Consider the following 20,910-nt stretch of genomic DNA (forward strand, 5'->3'; position numbering starts at 1 on the left):
ATGTATCAACAATGGTTTGGCTTTCAATTCAGCTACTAACACGTTGTCGGATCGAAGCGGACAAGTGCACATTCATCGCTCAGAAGCGAATAATGATTTACGACTCAAGGCATCCGCAACCACATTCGCCTTTCCGGGTGATAGTCAATGACCAGCTCATAATCCTTTAACAACTCGAGCCAACGTCTTTGTCGCAGATTTAAGTCTCTTTGAGTCATCAAATATTTGAGACTTTTGTGATCCGAATACACATGGCACTTCTCACCAAATAAGTAATGTCGCCAAATCTTTAAGGCGAATACGATGGCGACCAATTCGAGATCATGGGTCGATAATTTTTCTCATGTGGCTTTAATTGCCTCGACGACAGGCCACAACTCGACCTTCTTGCATCAATACACAACCTAACCCAAGTAGGGAGGCGTCACTATAGATGACAAACTCTTTGCCAGATTCGGGTTGCACTAGAATTGGGGCTTTAGTCAAATAAGTTTTCAGTTGATCGAAACTTTTCTGACATTTCTCCGACCATTCGAACCTTACGTCCTTTTGGAGTAGCTTCGTCATTGGCGTGGCTATCGTTGAGAAACCTTTTACAAATCGTCGATAATAATCGGCCAGCCCCAAAAAGCTCCGAACCTCGGTAATATTTCTCAGAGGCTTCCAGTTAAGTATGGCTGAAATTTTGTTCGGGTCGACTCGAATGCCCGATGCAGATATCACATGCCCCAAGAAGCTAACCTCTCTTAACCAGAACTCACACTTGCTGAACTTAGCATATAATTGCTTATCCCGTAGAATTTGCAGCACTAACCTCAGGTGTTCAGCATGTTCGGTCTCATTTCTTGAATAGACCAAGATGTCATCAATGAACACAACTACGAACCGATCCAAATATGGTCTGAAGATCCGATTCATTAAATCCATAAATACTGCAGGGGCATTAGTAAGTCCAAACGGCATCACTAGGAACTCGTAGTGACCATATCTCGCTCAAGGCGTCTTGGGTAAGTCTCGAATCTCGAATTCAAGAATCGATAATAGCCCGATCTCAAATCTATTTTCGAGAACACCGAGGCTCCCTTCAGCTTGATCGAACAAGTCATCAATACGCTGTAACGGATATTTGTTCTTTATCGCCGCTTTATTAAGTCGACGATAGTCGATGCACAACCTCATGGTCCCATCCTTCTTTTCACAAACAACACCGGCGCACCCTAAGGCGAAAAACTCAAGCGAGCAAAACCTCTATCCACCAATTCTTGCAACTGAGCTTTCAACTCCTTTAATTCCGTCGGTGCCATACGATACGGAGCTATCGAAATTGGAGTGGTACCAGGTACCAATTCGATGCCAAACTCTATTTCCGAACAGGTGGTAAACCCGCAATTCTTCGTGGAAAACATCCGGTATTCACAAACCACCGCAGATTCGGGTTTCTTTTCGACTCCTTGTCATCGAGCACATACGCAAGGTACGCCGCGCCCTTTTCTTACATATTTCGGGCCAACATTGCGATATTACGGTGGCAACCCTTTAAGTCCGTAGACTCAACCCGAATTATCTCGTTATTCGCGCACCTCGGATCGATAGTCTTGCTTTTGCAATTTACAACCGCATCGTGCATGGTCAACCAATCCAAACCAAGAATAACGTCAATTCATCGAACGGCAAAAGCATCAAGTCCGCGGAAAACAAGAACCTCGGAATACTAGGGACTTTTCTTGCACACTTTGTTGACAAGCACGTAATGACCCAAGGGTTTGACACCGAATTACAAACTCAGAGACTCAATAGGCAAAGTCTTCTTTGGATGCTAAGGTTTCACATATATAAGAATGAGTAGAACCGTGGTCAATCAAAGCAATCACATTAGTATCGAAAAGAGTGAAAGTACGGTAATAACATCCGTGAGGCAAAGATCCTCGCGTCATGCGTATGGCATAAGTCCTAGCAGAGCAAGAGCCTCGTGTCTTGTTGTAGCATCTCTCGACCCTCTCGACCGCCACTAGTATTGCCCGCATTTCGAATGGCCTACCTCGAGCAAATGGTAGCACCCGGTTTCCACTTTGACTTACATTTTGTTCAAGCAACCTCGGCAGTCCTTGATAAAGTGGTCACCGATCCACACTTATAGCAGAGCGATCACGGAACCTCTGACTCCCGAATGCCATTTGCCACAATGCGCACACCTCGCTCTCTCTCGGCGATCATTTCCACCACTAGCGATCGAAGTGACTCGTGTGGTCACAGGGGTCGACCGCGATCTCGTCTAGAAAAGCCCGAAGCGCCTCTAGACCGGCTCACATCATCTCGAAATCTCTTCGATGCCTGTTGAAGAGACTTTCCCGAGGACCTTTTTCGGAATTCTCCGGTTCCCACATCAACTTTTTGTTTCTCCTTTCTAAACTCTTGACTTTACAAGCTCGCTCAACAAGTACTATGAACTCTCGTATTTCGAGAATGCCAACGAACATCCTTATATCATCATTCAGCCCATCCTCAAGCGTTTACATAATAGCTTCGGACGAAATGCATTCTCGCAGCATCGCTAAGCCTCACAAATTTTCGTTCGTAGTCAGAATCGACATAGAGCCTTGCTTAAGATCAAGAAATTCCTTCGCTTTTGGTCAATGAATCTCGATCGATATACTTTTTTGAACTCGGTTTGAAAGAACTCCCAAGTCACTTGCTCTCTAGGCACCACAGAAGTCAGAGTACTCCACCAATAGTAGGCGGAATCGCGTAACAAGGAGATGGTACACTTTAAGCAATCATCGAGTGTACAAGATAGCTCATCGAGCACCCGGATAGTGTTGTCCAACCAAAATTCAGCTTGCTCGGCATCGTCATCATCCGTAGCTTTAAATTCAGTGGCCTCATGTTTTCGAATCCTATCGATCGGGGCTTACTTGACCTTATTTGGTCGATTCAACGGAGGTATTGTAGGTGCGGGGGTTGCATTTTTCGGGAATGGAGGTTGTGGAACAACCGTGTTAGTTCGAATGTATTGGTTAAACCAATCATTCATCACACTATAAAAGGCTTGCCTAGCCTCATCATTCGGATTGCTGGCCATAGGTTGAGAGTCCGCCGGCGCTGTCCCTTGCACGGGAGCAGGCGCCACACTCTCCACATCATCAGCTATTGCTCGGTTGGGATCGGGATCCATTGCTATAAACAAACACAAAGTCAAATTGTCAGAAATCACCACACTATCAATTCATCATTTAATAGCATGTATTGCTAGACCCCAAACATATCACGGTAGTCCTAGAATCGACTAAACCGTAGCTCTGATACCAATAAAATTGTAACACCCCGAACCCGAGACCATCGCCGGTGTCGGACGCGAGGGGTTAACGAGCTAAATCCTCTTAAAGCACCGACCAATTTGACATTTCCAGACAGGCTGGAAAACTGCGTCACTGTCGCCTTAAAAATCATATCTCGAGTTTCAAAACTCAGAAACTGGTTCCGTAAATTTTCCCTGAATTTAGACTCATATATCCTTCCATGTATTTATTTCTAGAATTTTTGGTCAGGGCAATTGGTACAGTTTATTAGTTAAAGTCACCCATATTACAGGGATCGACTGCTCTGACCTTCGCGTGTTACAAATTGAATATCTCTCTGTACAGGGCTTTAATACTGGTGCCGTTTATTTCTAATGAAACTAGACTCAAAATGGAATCTGCACATATAAGGCATGACTTCTAATTCTTTCTGGATGATTTATAGTAAATTTTTAAAGTCGCGATAGGGGACCCAGAAACTGTTCTGGCCCTGTCTCACAATAACTTTAATAACTCTTAACATGTAACTTCTATGACCGTTTCGTTTCTCCCATATGAAAGTAGACTCATCAAGGTTCAATTACATAACTTATTCACTATTTAATACCATTCCTACAAATTTTTGTGATTTTTCAAAACCACACCACTGCTGCTGCCAGCAACTGTTTTCAAGGTAACCTTTACTAATTTCATGATTTCCACGATTCAATTGGCCCTTTTTGCATACATAGCACAAAGTGTGATCATGATTAACCATTCCAATGGCTAATCTTTTCAAAACAATTCCATACCCCATAATGATCATCAAACAAATGATTATAGAATCATACTAAAAACGTATATAAGCCATTTTCGCATGGCTATCCAAGCTTACACAAAACCGAAAGGTACATGACTTCAACAATAGGGTAGTCCTATACATGCCATTTCAAAGTTCAACCAAAATTATACCAAAATGGAGGCTTTGATAGTGTAGATGACTTCGACTTTAATGATCCCAAATCCGATCGCTAACAAGCAAAATCTATAAAACAGAGAGCCAAAGCAACGGGGTAAGCATTTTTATGCTTAGTAAGTCTCAAGCAATAAAATCAGCTTTAACTAAAGCATTACATTCACATAGCCAAATGAATCATTTCATTAATCCACATACACATAATCATACTTACTTCACGCTTCATCATTATATACTTTCACAAGATATCAACCAATTCATTAGCTGAAAATTCGTTAGTCGATTGAACGAATGTTACTCAAACATATCGACTTTTCCAATGCACAAGTAAACATACCTTATCCTTTGGGCCTTTCGAGCGTACTAATTAAATTTATTACAGCAACCAACGCTCACCTTCAGCCCAAGCTTCTTCGGAATACAACCGGATATAACCACATGCACGAATGCCTTCGGGTCTTAGCCCGGATATAACGAGTTGCACAAATGCCTTCGGGTGTTAGCCCGAATTTAACAACTTGCACGAATGCCTTCAGGTCTTAGCCCGGATGTAGTCACTAGCACAATTGCCTTCGGGTCTTAACCCGGATATAATTATTAGCATAAATGTCTTCGGGACTTAGCCCGGATGTCATTCAATTGTTCATGCACACATACATCGATAATCATTACACATCCATGTTTCATTTTCGTTACTAAGGCTCAAACATATCACTAGCATAATCGCCTTCGGGACTTAGCCCGGGTATCATTCAAATGCTCATACACACATATATCAATAATCATTACACATCCATATTTCATTTCACATAATTCGAGTAGGGTCATTTCTTGAGGACTTACCTCGGATGTTGTCGAACGGCTTCAACGGCTATTCGATCACTTTTTCCTTCCCTTTATCGGATTTAGCTCTCCTTTGCTCTTGAGCTTAACGAATACAAGTAGAAGTATTCAATATTTCTATCAATAATGTATACTAGTCAATCACATTCGGCATCTCATATCATCTCACTTTATTATTCAACCTTTGAATCAAAACGCCATTATATGGCCACATATACATACATCCATATATTTAAGCTCAAGAATTTTAACATAACATCAAGTGCTCAAATTACTCATGTGGCCGATTATACATGGTCATAACTACATAAAAATCAAAAATAATTTCAAGGTTTTTTTTTCACACTATACATGTACTAGGCCGAATGTACATGCAATTTCACAACATTCTTCAACAAATTTCTTCTTCAAACAAACATATTTACACATATAGGTGCAAGGCCGAATTTCAAGGTGTCCATAACCATCCAAAACACAAGTTTTAACTAACATGCATGAAGCATAAACCATGCTCATGAATGCATCATGGCCGAATACATCCCAATCATGCCCCATTCAACTTCGGTCATGGTTAAACAAAGAAAACTCAATGTCTTACTCAAGATTGCTACAAAGAAATTTCAAGAGTAGACAATCCATCATTGCATGTATCATCATCAAGCTTCACATTTAGCATGCAATGGCTTTATCACAATATCAACTTTGACCAAATACCACTTCCATGGCATAACAAGGATTTGAACCATGGCTAACATGAACATCAAGTTGGCAACTAAAACATGCATGAATCTCATGACACAACCTCATACATACCTTAATCTTGATGCAAGTTTAGCCAAATCTCCTTCTAGATCTCTTCTAAACAAAGAAAATGAAGCAAAAATCTCTTCTTCCTCTTAGTATTTTCGGCCAAAAAGGAGAGAACAAGGATGAACAAAATTTTTTTGTTTTCTTTCTTAGTTGCACGGCAATGGGGGGGAATGCTACACTCTCACACACATTTTTTTTTTTTTTGTTTCTCTTCCCACATCTAATTATTAATCATTTCTTTCATGCTCCATTAACAAAACATGTTTTCTTTGCCCATAAACCATGTCATGGCCGGCCACCACCTATAAAAGGGGGAATTTGACATGCAAGTCCATTGTTTTGCATGCATGCTTTAATTAGTCATCACACATTTCCCTATCGTACTTTCAAAGTTCACTACTAAGTCCTTTCTAGTGGAATTCACCTTTATAACACTAAATCAATCATCAAAAATGTCACACATGAGCACACACATATTATAGGCATCAAAATAAATTTTAAATTATTTTTATGCCTCGGTTTTGTGGTCCCGAAACCACATTTCGACTAGGGTCAATTTTGGGCTGTCACAGAAAATCCCTAAATGGGGGAGAGTTGTAACAGCCCGTTTTTGGGTCAAATCAGAAATAGTGGCTTTGAGGCCACAAATCTAAAGTAGAAATATTTATTTTATTGTTTCTTTAAGGACTACAGTATGATAGAATAATTGTATGAAAATTTTGTTAAGAAATTTTATCGATTGAGTGCCCAATTTGACTATAATGACTAAATTACAATAGGTGCAAAACTTGAATTGTAACACCCCGAACCCGAGACCATCGCCGGTGTCGGACGCGAGGGGTTAACGAGCTAAATCCTCTTAAAGCACCGACCAATTTGGCATTTCCAGACAGGCTGGAAAACTGCGTCACTGTCGCCTTAAAAATCATATCTCGAGTTTCAAAACTCGGAAACTGATTCCGTAAATTTTCCATGAATTTAGACTCAGATATCCTTCCATGGATTTATTTCTAGAATTTTTGGTCGGGCCAATTGGTACAGTTTATTAGTTAAAGTCACCCATGTTACAGGGATCGACTGCTCTGACCTTCGCGCGTTACAACTTGAATATCTCTCTGTACAGGGCTTTAATACTGGTGCCGTTTGTTTCTAATGAAACTAGACTCAAAATGGAATCTGCACATATAAGGAATGACTTCTAATTCTTTCTGGATAATTTATAGCAAATTTTTAAAGTCGCGACAGGGGACCCAGAAACCGTTCTGGCCTTGTCTCACAATAACTTTAATACCTCTTAACACGTAACTCCTATGACCGTTTCGTTTCTTCCATATGAAAGTAGACTCATCAAGGTTCATTTACATAATTCTTTCACTATTTAATACCATCCCTACAATTTTTGGTGATTTTTCACATTCCCGTCACTGCAGCTGGCAGCACCTGTTTTTAAGGTAGGTCTTACCTATTTTGTAGTCTCCATGAACCAACTAGTCTTGCCATACATAGGTTCACCTATGATCATTTTTAGCCATTCCAATGGCTGATCATGTGACCAACACTCCCATTTCCAATCCATAATCACATCATGAAACCATATATATATATACAAATCACAAATGGTCTAAGTTCGTACTTTACTTCTACGAGCCATTTTCGCATGGCCGTACACATGTACATCACAACACATTTGAACCAACAAGGGGTAGTCCTATACATGCCATATCCAAAACTCAACTAAAGGAGTACCAAAAAGGGCTTTGATAGTGTGGTTGACTTCAACTTCTATGATCCCGAATCCGATCGCTAACGAGCAAAATCTATAAGCAGAGAAACAAAGAAACGGAGTAAGCAATTTATGCTTAGTAAGTTTCGAGCCATAATATACACACAACCCAAGCATAGCATTCAAGTAGCTAAACAATAATTCATATGCACAATTTCTCAAAGACATGCTTACTTCACAATCCCAACTCTTATATTCATACACAAATAACGGCCTAGTTAATGCCGATAGCTCATTTATCATTAGAGCGAATATTCATACGCACTTACTCATAGTGTGCGAAGCACACACAAAACATACCTTGTTGTTGGGAATTTCACAAGTGCATTAACTGAAAATTTTCCAGCAAGTTCAAAGTTCTCGAATCACATACCTTCGGAGTTTATCCGGATATAGCTACTTGTTCAAACGCCTTCGGGACATAGCCCGGTTATGGTAACCCGCACAAAGGCCTTCGGGACTTAACCCGGATATCACAATTTGCACAATTGCCTTCGGGCTTAGCCCGGATATCATAACTTGCACAATTGCCTTCGGGCTTAGCCCGGATATCACAATTTGCACAATTGCCTTCGGGCTTAGCCCGGATATCACTCGAACATTCATACACATCTTTGTTTCAATTTCATAACACAACTTTTACGCACAATTCACTTAGCAAAAATATCATTTCGGCTCAATGGCCACATACAAAGGCACAAATTCGATTGCTTATTACTTCATTCAATCGAATCAAAATCTAAGTTTCGATACTCGAAAACTTACCTCGGACGTGGTCGAACGATTTCGACGGCTATTCGACGACTTTTTCCTTCCCCTTATCGGATTTAGCTCCCCTTTGCTCTTGAGCTTAATTTAACAAATAAATTGGTTTTATCATTTGAGCATCGAAGAGGAATTCAAGATACCTAGCCAATATATATGCTCATTAGGCATCAAAGTCGATATGTACGAAATCACGAATCGAACTCAACACATTAGTTAATATTCCTCTTAGCGAATTTTCTAAGCCAAGAATAGGCATCAATATGCTTGCCTCTAACCGAATGCATGCACACCAATTTTCCCTCATGTGGCGAATATGCATGTCCATGTTGAGGCCAATTATGCACTTAATACCACACAAAACAGCATGCATTTTACTAACTAACGATTACATATTGTAGCTCAATACACATCTCTCATGTACTTCATAACCAAACATCATCACAAGCAAATATATACCTTGAAATAGTATATATGTCATGCCAATACATCATGTGCAAACATGTATACACATATAGGTGCAAGGTCGAATCTCAAGGGGTTCATACCCATCCAAACACAAATTTTACCAATCAAGTAACAAGCATAAATCATGCTCATGAATGCACCATGGCGAATACATCACAACCATACTCTTTCAACTTCGGTCATGGTTAAACAAAGAATTCAATGTCCTACTCAAGAATACTAAAAGAAATTTCAAGAGTAGGCAATCCATCATTACATGCATCATCAACAAGCTTCACATTTAGCATGCAATGGCTTTAACACAATATCAACCTTGGCCAAATACCATTTTTCATGGCATAGCAAGGATTTGAACCATGGCTAACATGCACATCAAGTTAGCAACCAAAACAAGCATGAATCTCATGACACAACCTCAACATACCTTAATCTTGATGCAAGTTTAGCCAAATCTCCTTCTAGATCTCTTCTAAACAAAGAAAATGAAGCAAAAATCTCTTCTTCCTCTTAGGAATTTCGGCCAAAGGAAGGAGGGGAAAAGATGAACAATTTTTTTGTTTTTCTTTCTTAGTCTTTGCTCAAAGAAAGGATGAATGACAACTTTTTTTTCTTTCTTTCTCTCTAGCTACGGCACCATGGGGGGGCATCCATGCTCATTTTTTTTCTTTTTTTTTTTTCATATCTTAATTCTTTCTACATAATGCACTAACTAAACATGTTGGAAACATGTCCCCTTGCCCATCATCTAGAAATGGCCGGCCACTCATCCAAAATAAATGGAGTATTTGACATGCAACTCCATTTATTTTGCTTCATTCCTTTATTAACCTCTTAAAATTAGCTACATATTTTTAAATCCTTTCACATGAGTCCTTTTTCTTTCAATTCACAATCAAATTAACTAAATCAAAGAATTCAAAATTCACACATGCATTTTCCCATATTCTAGACAATAAATATTACGTTCGAGCATGTCGGTGACTCGGTTTAGCGGTCCCGAAACCACTTCCCGACTAGGGCCAATTTTGGGATGTCACATGAATTTTATAAGTTAAAGGTATCTAATTGTTATGAACTTTTAATTGGAGATTTTTAAATGGTAATTAGACTATTATACTTCTTAGTGGACAAAAATGGACATGGAGTAGGTAAAAATTTCAAAGTTTAAGTTAAGGGTACTTTGGTAATCTAGTAATAAAGAAAAAATAAGTAAAAATAAAAGTGTCCATCTTCTGAAATTAGTCCCCCCATAGCCGAATTTGAAGAAGAAGACATGGCCAGGGTTTTGGCCACTTTTAAGCTCGATTGCAAGTCCATTCTTGCCCTATTTTTAATGATTTTTATGTTTTTAAAGTTGTCTTAACCTAATATAACCTTTCCAAGCACTAATTTGAAGAAGGATTAAAGTCTAAAATTTGTCCCATGATGAATATATGAGTATTTTGATGTTTTATGGTAGAAAATGTATGTTTGATGTTAGATAAACAACATTTACAAAGTGATTTTCGATAAAAACAGTTAAATAGGGACTAATTTGTAAAAGTCTATAAAATGAGTAGAAAAGTGTGAATAAATGAACAATGTGGGCTATTATGAGTATAAATAATATTCGGCTAGTCTTGGGTTGTGAATAAATTGAAAGAAATTCATTTTACGAGCCTAGGGACTAAATTGTAAAATGTTGAAAAGTTAGGGGCAAAAATGTAAATTTTTCCATAATGTGTTTTTGGGCTGAATTGAATAATGTGATGATTAAATAAGTTAAATGTGGTATTATAGATCAAGAAAAAAAGTTCGGGTCTAGATTAGGGGAAAAACAAAGTAATTGACGAATGGATCCCTTTAGCCATTTTTGTAACCGAGGTAAGTTTGTATGTTAAATAAGCTTTATTCTAATTCTATTTTAATTGCTTTAATACCTCATGAATTGTGTAAATGACTTTACAGACACGTTCAACAATGTTTTGGCAAGCGAGAAATCCTAATCGAACCTTAGGAATAGATTAGGATACAAGTAGCATGTCACTAGGGTTTTATGCTATGTGATCCGGTTGCTGGTCCTGTACGTCCTACCAGTGGCTGAGTATACTGGCATATGTTGCGATTATTTGATAGCTTGTGTGAACAGCACCAAGTAGCTACGTCTTGACTGACAGCTTGTGTGAGTAGGCCAGTTAATGGCTCGAGAGCGAGCATATATGTGATATGAGATAGAGGTAGTAATGGCTACATATGTGGCACCTTGTGTGCAAGGTTTCCCGAGTATCTGATATTATTATTCCAAGTGGTTCATTGGGTATGAAAAAGATAAGAATGAGTATGAAACCATTATGAGTGGTATAGGTATATGCACAAAACTTATGATTATTAAATTGGAAAAATGATGAACTCAAGGTAAGTTGTGATGGAATGAATTATGATCATGAGAATATGGTAAAACATATTAACTTAAGTTATAGTAATTGCATGTTAATGTATGGTAAGGTTAGCTTATTTCTTTCATACGACTTACTAAGCTATATGGCTTACTCCATTTTATTTTCCATGTTTTATAGTGTCACTAAGCTAGCTCAGGTTGGAGATTATCAGAGTTTGCATCACACTATCAAACTGTTATTTTGGGTACCGATAATTTTAAATGTTCTGAGAATATGGCATATATAGGAACTTGGTCATTTGGTTATATGTGTCATCATGATTTGGCCAAATGTATTGGCTTGTAATAATCATAGGCTTGTTTTGGTATTTGGCCATATAACTTGGCTCATTTTGGTTGAATTGGTTGGAAGCTTATATATAGATATATGCATGCATGTGCAATTATCTCTTGTGTGATGTGGTTTATAATTGCTTGGTAAATGGTTGAATGTGGTTTAATGGTTTTGTTGTTGAATGGTTAAGACTGGCTCATTGGTATGCTAGCAAAACTAAGTAATATCATGCATGTTATTGGTAGCCATATTGGAACTTGTAGAATGTGAGTCTGGTATGATTTGGTTTGGCAAAATATGATGTTGTAAATATGTTGAGTGTGGATAATGAAATGACGTGATTTGGCCTTGTTTGTGGATGTTTTGGTTGCCTAAATATGCCATGGTTGTGCCAATAAGATTGTGGGTGTTTATGTGCAAATGAGGGTGACAAATGGCTTGGTAAATAGCCTTTATTTTGTCCACACGAGTAGACACACGGGCGTGTGCCTAGACCGTGTGTAACACATGGTCTGCCCCATGAGCGTGTGTTTCGGCCATGTGTCCCCTGCACCTTAATTTTCAGAAACAGAATGCTTAGAGTTGAGCACACGGGCAGAGACACGAGCGTGTGTCTCAACCGTGTGAAGGACACTGCCTCAAGCATGGGTGTGTCCCAACTGTGTGAAGTGTGCACCTATTTTATGAAAATTTAATTCACCACATGGCTTAGCACACGAGTATGTGACTTGGCCATGTGACCTCAATTTGTTCATGCCTTAAAAAATAGAGAGCTACACGGGTTAGGGACACGGACGTGTTTGACCACACGGCCTGCCCACACGGGCGTGTCCCAAACCACACGGGCGTGTGACCCCTGTTCATAGCAAAAATTTTATAAGTTTTGTAAAATTTTCCTAAGTTCTCGGTTTAGTCCCGAACCACTTCCAAAGCATGTTTTGGGCCTTGTAGGCTCGTAATAGGGACTTTACGATTGAATACAAATGATTTTAATTCGGATGCAAATTTATGACTCGATTTGTATGTTTGCTTGCTTTGTAAGATCGGTAATGCCTCGTATCTGTTCCAACGTTGAATAAGGATAAGGGGTGTTACAGAAATTTCCTGTAAAAACTTTACATCTTACTGTCAAAGATATTGAAAATCATTAAGGATAAATTTGATCACCGATAAAAGAAACTATCAGTTTCAAAAAGATTGTGCTGATAACGTGTTATAATTAAAGAAAGACTGAGAGAATAAAGAACAAAGAAAATATGAAAGTAATAGAGGATATACTTTATTGATCAAAAGGGATGATTATAATACTTCATCGAGTCTCTATTTATAAGCATAACAATTTTTAATTGGTTATATTTTTCTAAATATACGTAGCAGTTTAATTAATGGTTAAACTAATAGAGGTATTTATTTAAGGAAAAAATAGTTGAAGTAAAATTTGTTATAAAAAACAGGTACAAAATGAAAAAAGAAGAAAATAATTTATGTATTAATTTATAAGTTAAGTTTTTTTAATATATTTAATAGTTTCAATAGAAGTAGTAATTTTCAAAAGAAAAATATGCATCACTTATAAAAAGCTATTTAAAATGATAAAAATGGTATAATTTAAATATTAATTTGTAGGTTAAGGATTTTCAAAAATTTTGGACCCATGATGATGTAAATCGTAAATTGTTTTAGAAGAAAATGCAAAATATCACGCGATACACGAAACTAGATAAACTCAAAGCGGTCAATATTCCCCCACCTGAGAAACCTTCCTTTTTTTCTCCTAAACAAACAACTGTTAACCCCAAATTTATTTTCTTTTATTTTCCTTTCCATTCGTTTCTTCTAATTCCCCTCTCTTTCTCATGAGACTCTGAAAGCTTCCTTTCTTCCAAAACCCAAAACCCTTTTCAAATTCAAACCCAAAATGGGAAAGTACATTAGGAAGGCCAAAACGACAATGGAAGTTGCCGTAATGGACGTCTCGCGGTCTTCCTTTGGAGTTCGAACCAGGGCCAAAACCCTTGCGCTTCACCGCCTACAGAAATCCTCCACTTCTCCGGAAACGGCCGGTGCATCTCCGACTCCGGATTTCAGAGACGGCTCCTATCTCCAACTCCGAAGTCGGCGGCTAGAAAAGCCGCCGGTTGTATTGCGTCACCATGATTCGAAGAGGCTAAAGCAGCAGGTTATTAAGGACGGCTGTGGGGAAAACCCTAGCCTTAATTCGAATTTTCGGGTTCGGTTGGTTAAGGATGATGGCGTTGAAAGAGAAGAATTTGTGCAAGAGACTAATGGGATTGATAATATTATTAACATTGTTATTAACAATGAGAGCGAGGATTTTGGTGGTATTGAAGCTTCCTTCGGAGAAAATCTTTCGGACATTGAAGCGAGAGAAAGGTTGGTTCTTTCTTTGCTTCCTTAAAATCTCTTTCTTTCTCTCTCTCTCTCTCTCTCTCTCTCTCTCTCTCTCTCTCTCTCTAAGGAAAATGATGCAGAAGTTTTATATGAAAAACACTTTTTTTGTGTGTAAAAATACAAACTTTTACGTCAGTTGAGTTCTTCTATTTTTTAGGAATAATTATAAAATATTTGGACATATATTTCTTGTAATTATTTTATTATTTCACGCACTTGAACCCTTTGAATCAACAACCAAAACAGGGGAGGAAAAACCTTAATTACTGTTGGGATTCTGCTACATGACATGCTAGCTTGTTAATGGGATTTGCTTTAATCTCTTCATCTTCTATATGATTATATATATCTTTTTGGTTGAAAGAATGGATTAAATCTCACTTTTAATAGAATTATACTCCAGGTTTTTGTGAGTAATTCCAGGCGCTTTTTGTTGAATTTTGATAAAAAAGAAAAATTCGTTTTACCTTTGGATTCAAAATTTAGTATTTGCTGTGCCTTCTCTTCGGCTTTTTCCAGGTGGAGGCTTTTTATTTATTTATTTTTGTTGGTTGGCTTTTCATCTGTTTCTTCAGTCATCTCATGGAGAGAAATTAATCAGTCAAGCTTATGTCCTTAATGGTCACATGCAGAAGTTAACTATTATTGATTGTTTGAAGTTTTGGTTAATTCTGAATTTTAATATTTTATTCTTGGTGGAAAAAAGAACCACATTATGACAGAAAGCATCGTTTCTGAAATAAAACAATGGTACTACCAGCCTTCCATTGCCATTAATAACTTCTTCTGTTTTCATGTCTGGCACAACCTCCATTTCTCCCTTTAATTTTGGCCTTTTTTTTATGCTTTTGAAACTTGGGTTTTGTCCAATTATGTGTTCATATAAATAAAAAATATATACATATATATATATATATCCTACTCTCTAGGTTCTGTTGTTTAGGGTACTTTTTAGGCATGTTTATTGATGCATTATTCTAATTGAAAGAAACAAAACTCTTTGGTATTTTCCACATGGTGACTTTTTTTCCGGATAAAATATTTACAACGCTGTATGTTTTTGTGAGCATAGGATATTCTGACAAGAATTATTAAGGTAATGTATCAAATTAGCAGAAAATCTGTCACCGTTGTTTTTTTACATATAAACACAGTTTATCTCTCTTTGCTTGATAGTTGATATCCTCTAATTTTTCATTTTACCTTTTTTTCTATTTTCTTGGTTAAGCCAAATTACTGTGATAAATTTTATCTTCACTCCAAAAAAGGGCTCTGTCAGCTTCATTTGTCCTTAGTAGAAATAATTGTAAAATGTCTTTTTATGATTTTATTTGTGTCTATGGAACTCCATGTATTTGTTGAGTCCTTTTTGCTGAAATATTTGAGATTGAAGCAGTTGTACACCGAGGAACCGTTTTGCTTTAGTATTTTTGGTTGTTATACCTCAAATGATTGGTACTGCCTGGTTCTATGTTCTATGTTACTTAGACTCGACTGTTAGCGTCAGATATAGGTATGTGTCCGGAACAAGTATACTAGATTTTTCTAAGTTTTCCATGTATATAAGGTACTTCGGGCTATATCCCATACCAATGTGTCAGACACAGGTATTTCAAGGAAACTGAAGAACCCAAGCAACATAGGTCTGGATTTCCACTCAATGTTGTTTGGGGTTAGATGTAAAGCAAAATAAAAAGAGCATTTAATTTCTTTCTTTTTTTCTTTTTTCTGCATCCTTTGATTGAGTGTTTGCTTTTAGATTTAGTTACTTTCCAATCTATGATTTAGTTGCTTTTAGATTTAGTGTCAGTTAATTTTTCTTGAATTAATTTTGCCTGACATTTTTAAAATGGGTATGAGATTACAACCTTCGAAGGACCCTCAAAATTTGTGGAAACGCTTTTAAAAAATTGAACATACCCTTTTTATATACATATCACATCTGACGTACATAAGTCTGAGTAACAAAGGTTTCATTAACTAATAGCGATTATTCCTGTGCAGGGGCACTAGAGAATCAACTCCTTGCAACTTGATAAGGGACCCAGAGAGTATAAGAACCCCTGGTTCTACTACTAGGCCTACCAGCTCAGCAGAGACTAATCAGAGAGTACATAATTCAATGCGAGGACATATCCCGACAGCACATGAAATGGATGAATTCTTTTCCATCGCAGAAGAAGAGCAGCAAAGACTATTCATTGAGAAGTATACACTATTCATTCTTGCACATCTCTTTGCTATTACTGTGGTTAAGATCTGATAAAAGATGTGGATTTATTTGCAGGTACAACTTTGACCCCGTGAAGGATAAGCCACTTCCTGGACCATATGAATGGGAGAAACTGAACCCGTAGACAACATTCTTGTTACATTGGGACTTTTTTTCCTGCCAATTCTTACTTGATCTCAAAGTTTAGGTACTCTCAACTAGCAGGAATTGGTCTTTAGCTGTAAAGGTGATGGTGTTAATTTCCATTTTCCATCATCATTAATTCACTTTGTAAAGAAAGAATTTAGACTTAAAATGAAAAAAAAAATTGTAGACTAATGGTCTGTAACATAACAGAGGTAATGAGTTACTCAAAAATTACAAATCAAGTCCTTTGTCTAACAGATCATCTGGGAAGAAGGGAAGGGAATGAAGGCTTAGATTTAGAGAATTTAGGAAGTGTAGGTTCGGTCAATTGGGTCAGTTGATGTGGTATAGAATGTCTCTTTCTTTTTTTCTTTTGTACTGTATTTACCTTGTTTGTCCATACTTGTAGTGATGGAACTATGAAAAGCTTTTTGGATTAAACATGATCCCTTACCTTTTCTTTTTCTTTTCCCGCGTCTTTTCCTATGATCTCCACAGTTAAGTTTTGGCCTTCGTTCTTTTAAATACTAAGGAGGTTATGGATGCTGGAAATCAATTATGTTATTGGTTTTTTTTTTTTTTGGCCTTTTCTTTCTCCCTGTGAGAATGAATTTTGATGATAATTTCATTAACTTACAAAATGTTGATGTTGATGAAGATGATAAGGATAATAACAGACCATCACTATGGTTATGAATTCATATTTGTTTCGTTGAGTCATGACTGGCGCTCCGACTTTTCATGATCCAAGCAGATATAAGTATCTTTAAAGTATATAAAAAAATGTTCAATATTCTTAGGATGGCACAATCACCAATTAGTTTATCATTTAAGTTTTTGAACTATTTAATTGTTATCATAAGTTATTGGTCCGTTAACTTGGTAACAAACATTTGATGTGACCGTTTAGTCACTATTTGTCATAGGGTATATTACACTCTTCACTCAATTTTACAGAAGCAATAAATTAGTCAATGAGCTATCCAAAAGTTGTGCAATAATATTTTGGAACCTTTATTACAGTTGTATTCTAGTAATATTGCCACCGTTTAGCCTCCTCTTCCAATGAAGAAACACATTAAATCAAAATTTATTTCTCTTTATTTTATAGTTTAATTCACTTTGAAGTGGCCTAAAACTCTTCACTTATTTAAACTTAAAGCCCTAGTAAAGAAGCTCTTCAATCTCCATCCACTGTTGTCGGATGGTCACTTAACTTGTGACAGCCTTAAATTGACCCTAGCCGGAAAGCGGTTTCGGGACCGTTAAACCGAATCACCGAAGTATTTGAATATAATATTTATTGTCTAAAATATGTGGATATGAATGTGTGAAAGTTTTAAGCTTCGATTTAGTCGATTGCATGTGAATTTAGTTAATAGGACTTAGGTGTGACACTTTTGAAATGTGATAGGTTAATCTATAAGGATCTAATAGTGCATGATGTCAAAAAAGAGGGTACTTGCATGTCAAATTAGCCAAATCTTGGATAGTGGCCGGTCATGGTATGGGCTATTAATGGTAATATGTATTTTTCTATTAACATTTTTTTTTGTTACAAAATAAAATAATGAATTAAGAATAATAAAACATGAGGTGAGTGGGAGGAGAAACCAAAGTTGTTTCATCCTTGCTCCTTCATTGCCGTGACTTGAGGGAGGAAGAAGAAAAGAATTCTCTTGCTTCATGTTCGGTTGGTTGATGATTAGGAAGAGGTATGTTTGATGTTATTCCATGAAATTCATGCATATTTTTAGTTGTTAGTTTGAATTCTACCTAGCCATGGTTTAAATCTTTGCTATTTGATGGAGATGATACTCGACCATGGATGTTGTCTTTCTTGGTTGGTGTTTGATGTTGTGTTGATGAGGTATGAAGATGATAGAGTTTGAGTGCTTAATAAAAAGGATTGGATGTGAGTGTGTGTGAGAATTTGAAAAGGATGGGTCTTAGCAACTTCATGAAGGGTTCGGCCATGGTGCTAAAATGTTGTATTGTGTTTAAACTTAGAATTTTTAGTTATATGGTTAGTATAGGTATGGATAACCGAATATGAGAGCATGAATAGATGAAGAGTTTTGTAATTATAAAAAAAATGGGTTAATTGATATGTGGTAAGTGTTAAGTGTTAAATGAAATGGAAATGATATCATATTGGAATATGTATACTCGACCACATGAACGAATACATAGATTGGTGTTGCATATATTCGGCTATAGGTAAGCATATTGATGATTCTATCTTGACTTAGATAATCGGCTAAAGGAGAATATTAGCTAATATGTTGAATTTGATTCATGATTTCATATATATGACTCTAATGTCTAATATATATATGGGCTAAGTACCTTGAATTTCTCTTGATGTTCAAGATGATTAAATCAATTTATTTGTTAAGTTAAGCTCAAGAGCAAAGGGGAACTAAATCCGATAAAGGAAAGGAAAAAGTAATTGAATAGCCGTTGAAGTCGTTCGACAACATCCGAGGTAAGTTTTCGAGTAATGGAACTTAGTTTATGATTTGATTAAGTCATGACATATAGCATAACAAATAAACGGAGATATAATGATTCTACTTGAATTATATATTGAGGTGATTAGTTTATACTTATGACGGGCAGCCGAATACGTATAGAGATCATGTTATAAAGCAGATCAAAATCATGCTCTTTGTATGTGGCTATTGAGCCGAAAATGGTAATGGTTGATAAGTGTCTTGTGTTTGAATTCTAGTTATGAAAATGAAATATAGATGTGTCATGATTTATTGATATATGTGCATGATTATTCGGATGATATCCGGGCTAAGTCCCGAAGGCATTTGTGCTAGTGACCATATCCGGGCTAAGTCCTAAAGGCATTTGTGCTAGTGACTATATCCGGGCGAAGTCCCGAAGGCATTTGTGCGAGTAGTTGCTATACCCGGGCTAAGTCCCGAAGGCATTTGTGCTAGTGACTATATCCGGGCTAAGACCCGAAGGCATGTTGCGAGTTGCTATATCCGGCTAAATCCCGAAGGTACTTGGGTTTGGAAGTGAGCGATCTTGCTGTAATAATTTCAAATAATACGCTCATGAAATCCAAACAATAAGGTATGTTTCGTATATGCATCGGAAAGGTTGATTCCTTTTAAATAGTATTCGCTCAATTGATTAACGAACTTCCGACCTCTAGTTAGGGTTGATTCCCTGTGTATGAATATAATGGTTGAAGCGTGAAGTAAGTATGATTTTGAGGACATGCATATATGCAATTATTCATTTAGTCATATGAACGCTATACTTTGGTCGTAAATAATTTCATTACTTAAACTTACTAAGCATTAAATGCTTATTCTGTTTCTTTAATTCTCTGTTTTATAGATTTTGTTCGTCAGCTATCGGACTCGGGATTGTCAAAGTCGAAGTCGTCCACACTATCTAAACCCTTTTGGTACCTTTTTTTTTTTTAGTTGAACTTCGATAGTGGCATGTATGGGACTGACCTTTGTTGTTAATTAAGTACCTTTTGGTAATGTATATATATTCGGATGGCCATGCGAAAATGGCTTATATATTTTGAGCGTAGCGTTATAATCATTTTGTGTATATATATATGGTTATTGAGAGGTGTGGAAATGCTTGGCAATGATTAGCCATTGTAATGGTTAATCGCGATCATATTTGGTGCTATGTATGTCAAATGGCTAGTTGAATCATGGAAACTATGAAATAGGTGAGATTTACCTTAAAGTAGATGCTGACAGCAGCAGTGGTGTGAGTTTGAAAAATCACTAAAAATAGTAGGAATGTAATTAAATAATGAATAAATTATGTAATCGAATCTTGATGAGTCTATTTTCATTTGGAAGAAACGAAACGACCATATGAGCTGTATTTTATGAGATGTTTAAGTTTTTGTGAAATAGGGCCAGAGCGATTTCTGGATCCCCTGTTCTGACTTTGGAAATTCACCATAAATTAACTAGAGATAATTAGAAGTCATGATTTATATGTACAGATTCCTTTATAAGTCTAGTTTCATTAGAAACAAACGGCATAAGTATTGAAGCCCTGTACAGGGAGATATCTAAGTTGTAATGCATGAAGGTTAGAGTAGTTGAACCCGGAATCAGGGGAGACTTTAACTAATAAACTGTACTAATTGGCCCGACCAAAAATTCTAAAAAAAAAATTTGTGGATGGACATATGAGTCTAATTTCAGGAAAAATTTACAGAATCGGTTTTCGAGTTTTGGAACTCGAGATATGATTTTTAAAGTAACTGTGATGCAGTTAGCCAGGTTGTCTAGAAATTTTAAAATGAACTAAGTAAATGAATTAAGTCCGTTAACACCTCGTGTTCGACTCCGGAAACGGTCTCGGGTACGGGGCGTTACATAAATCTAATATGTTCTTCTCAATGAGACTTTCTCTTTTATCTCTGGATTAAACCTCTACCGTTTAGAACACTTCAACAAACTCCAGGCCAAATCTGGTACGTTTGACTCTTTATATAAATATATACT

General features: G+C 37.0%; 1 protein-coding gene and 1 long non-coding RNA gene across 2 annotated transcripts; both read left to right on the forward strand.

Moving 5' to 3' along the window:
- Positions 1-13,321: 13,321 nt before the first annotated feature.
- On the forward strand, positions 13,322-16,843 carry LOC108472467 (cyclin-dependent kinase inhibitor 5-like). Its single transcript, XM_017774004.2, has 3 exons — positions 13,322-14,025; positions 16,048-16,251; positions 16,331-16,843. Exons 1-3 carry the CDS (start codon positions 13,550-13,552, stop codon positions 16,398-16,400), a joined length of 750 nt encoding a protein of 249 aa, XP_017629493.1. The 5' UTR covers positions 13,322-13,549; the 3' UTR covers positions 16,401-16,843.
- A 2,381-nt stretch (positions 16,844-19,224) lies between these two features.
- LOC128292845 (uncharacterized) lies at positions 19,225-20,020 on the forward strand. The gene is made up of 2 exons (XR_008282795.1): positions 19,225-19,495; positions 19,766-20,020. It is a non-coding gene; the product is annotated as an uncharacterized LOC128292845 (long non-coding RNA).
- The last annotated feature ends 890 nt before the right edge of the window (positions 20,021-20,910 follow it).

The sequence above is a fragment of the Gossypium arboreum genome, chromosome 5 (assembly GCF_025698485.1).
Source record: "Gossypium arboreum isolate Shixiya-1 chromosome 5, ASM2569848v2, whole genome shotgun sequence".
In the NCBI taxonomy this organism is placed as follows: domain Eukaryota; kingdom Viridiplantae; phylum Streptophyta; class Magnoliopsida; order Malvales; family Malvaceae; genus Gossypium; species Gossypium arboreum.

What these genes read in the sequence shown, in the direction of transcription:
- LOC108472467 (XM_017774004.2), top strand. Translation starts at nt 13,550, where the DNA reads ATGGGAAAGTACATTAGGAAGGCCAAAACGACAATGGAAGTTGCCGTA. An exon ending in GACATTGAAGCGAGAGAAAG is followed by an intron (nt 14,026 to 16,047) that starts GTTGGTTCTTTC and finishes ATTCCTGTGCAG; the next exon opens with GGGCACTAGAGAATCAACTC. An exon ending in CAAAGACTATTCATTGAGAA is followed by an intron (nt 16,252 to 16,330) that starts GTATACACTATT and finishes ATTTATTTGCAG; the next exon opens with GTACAACTTTGACCCCGTGA.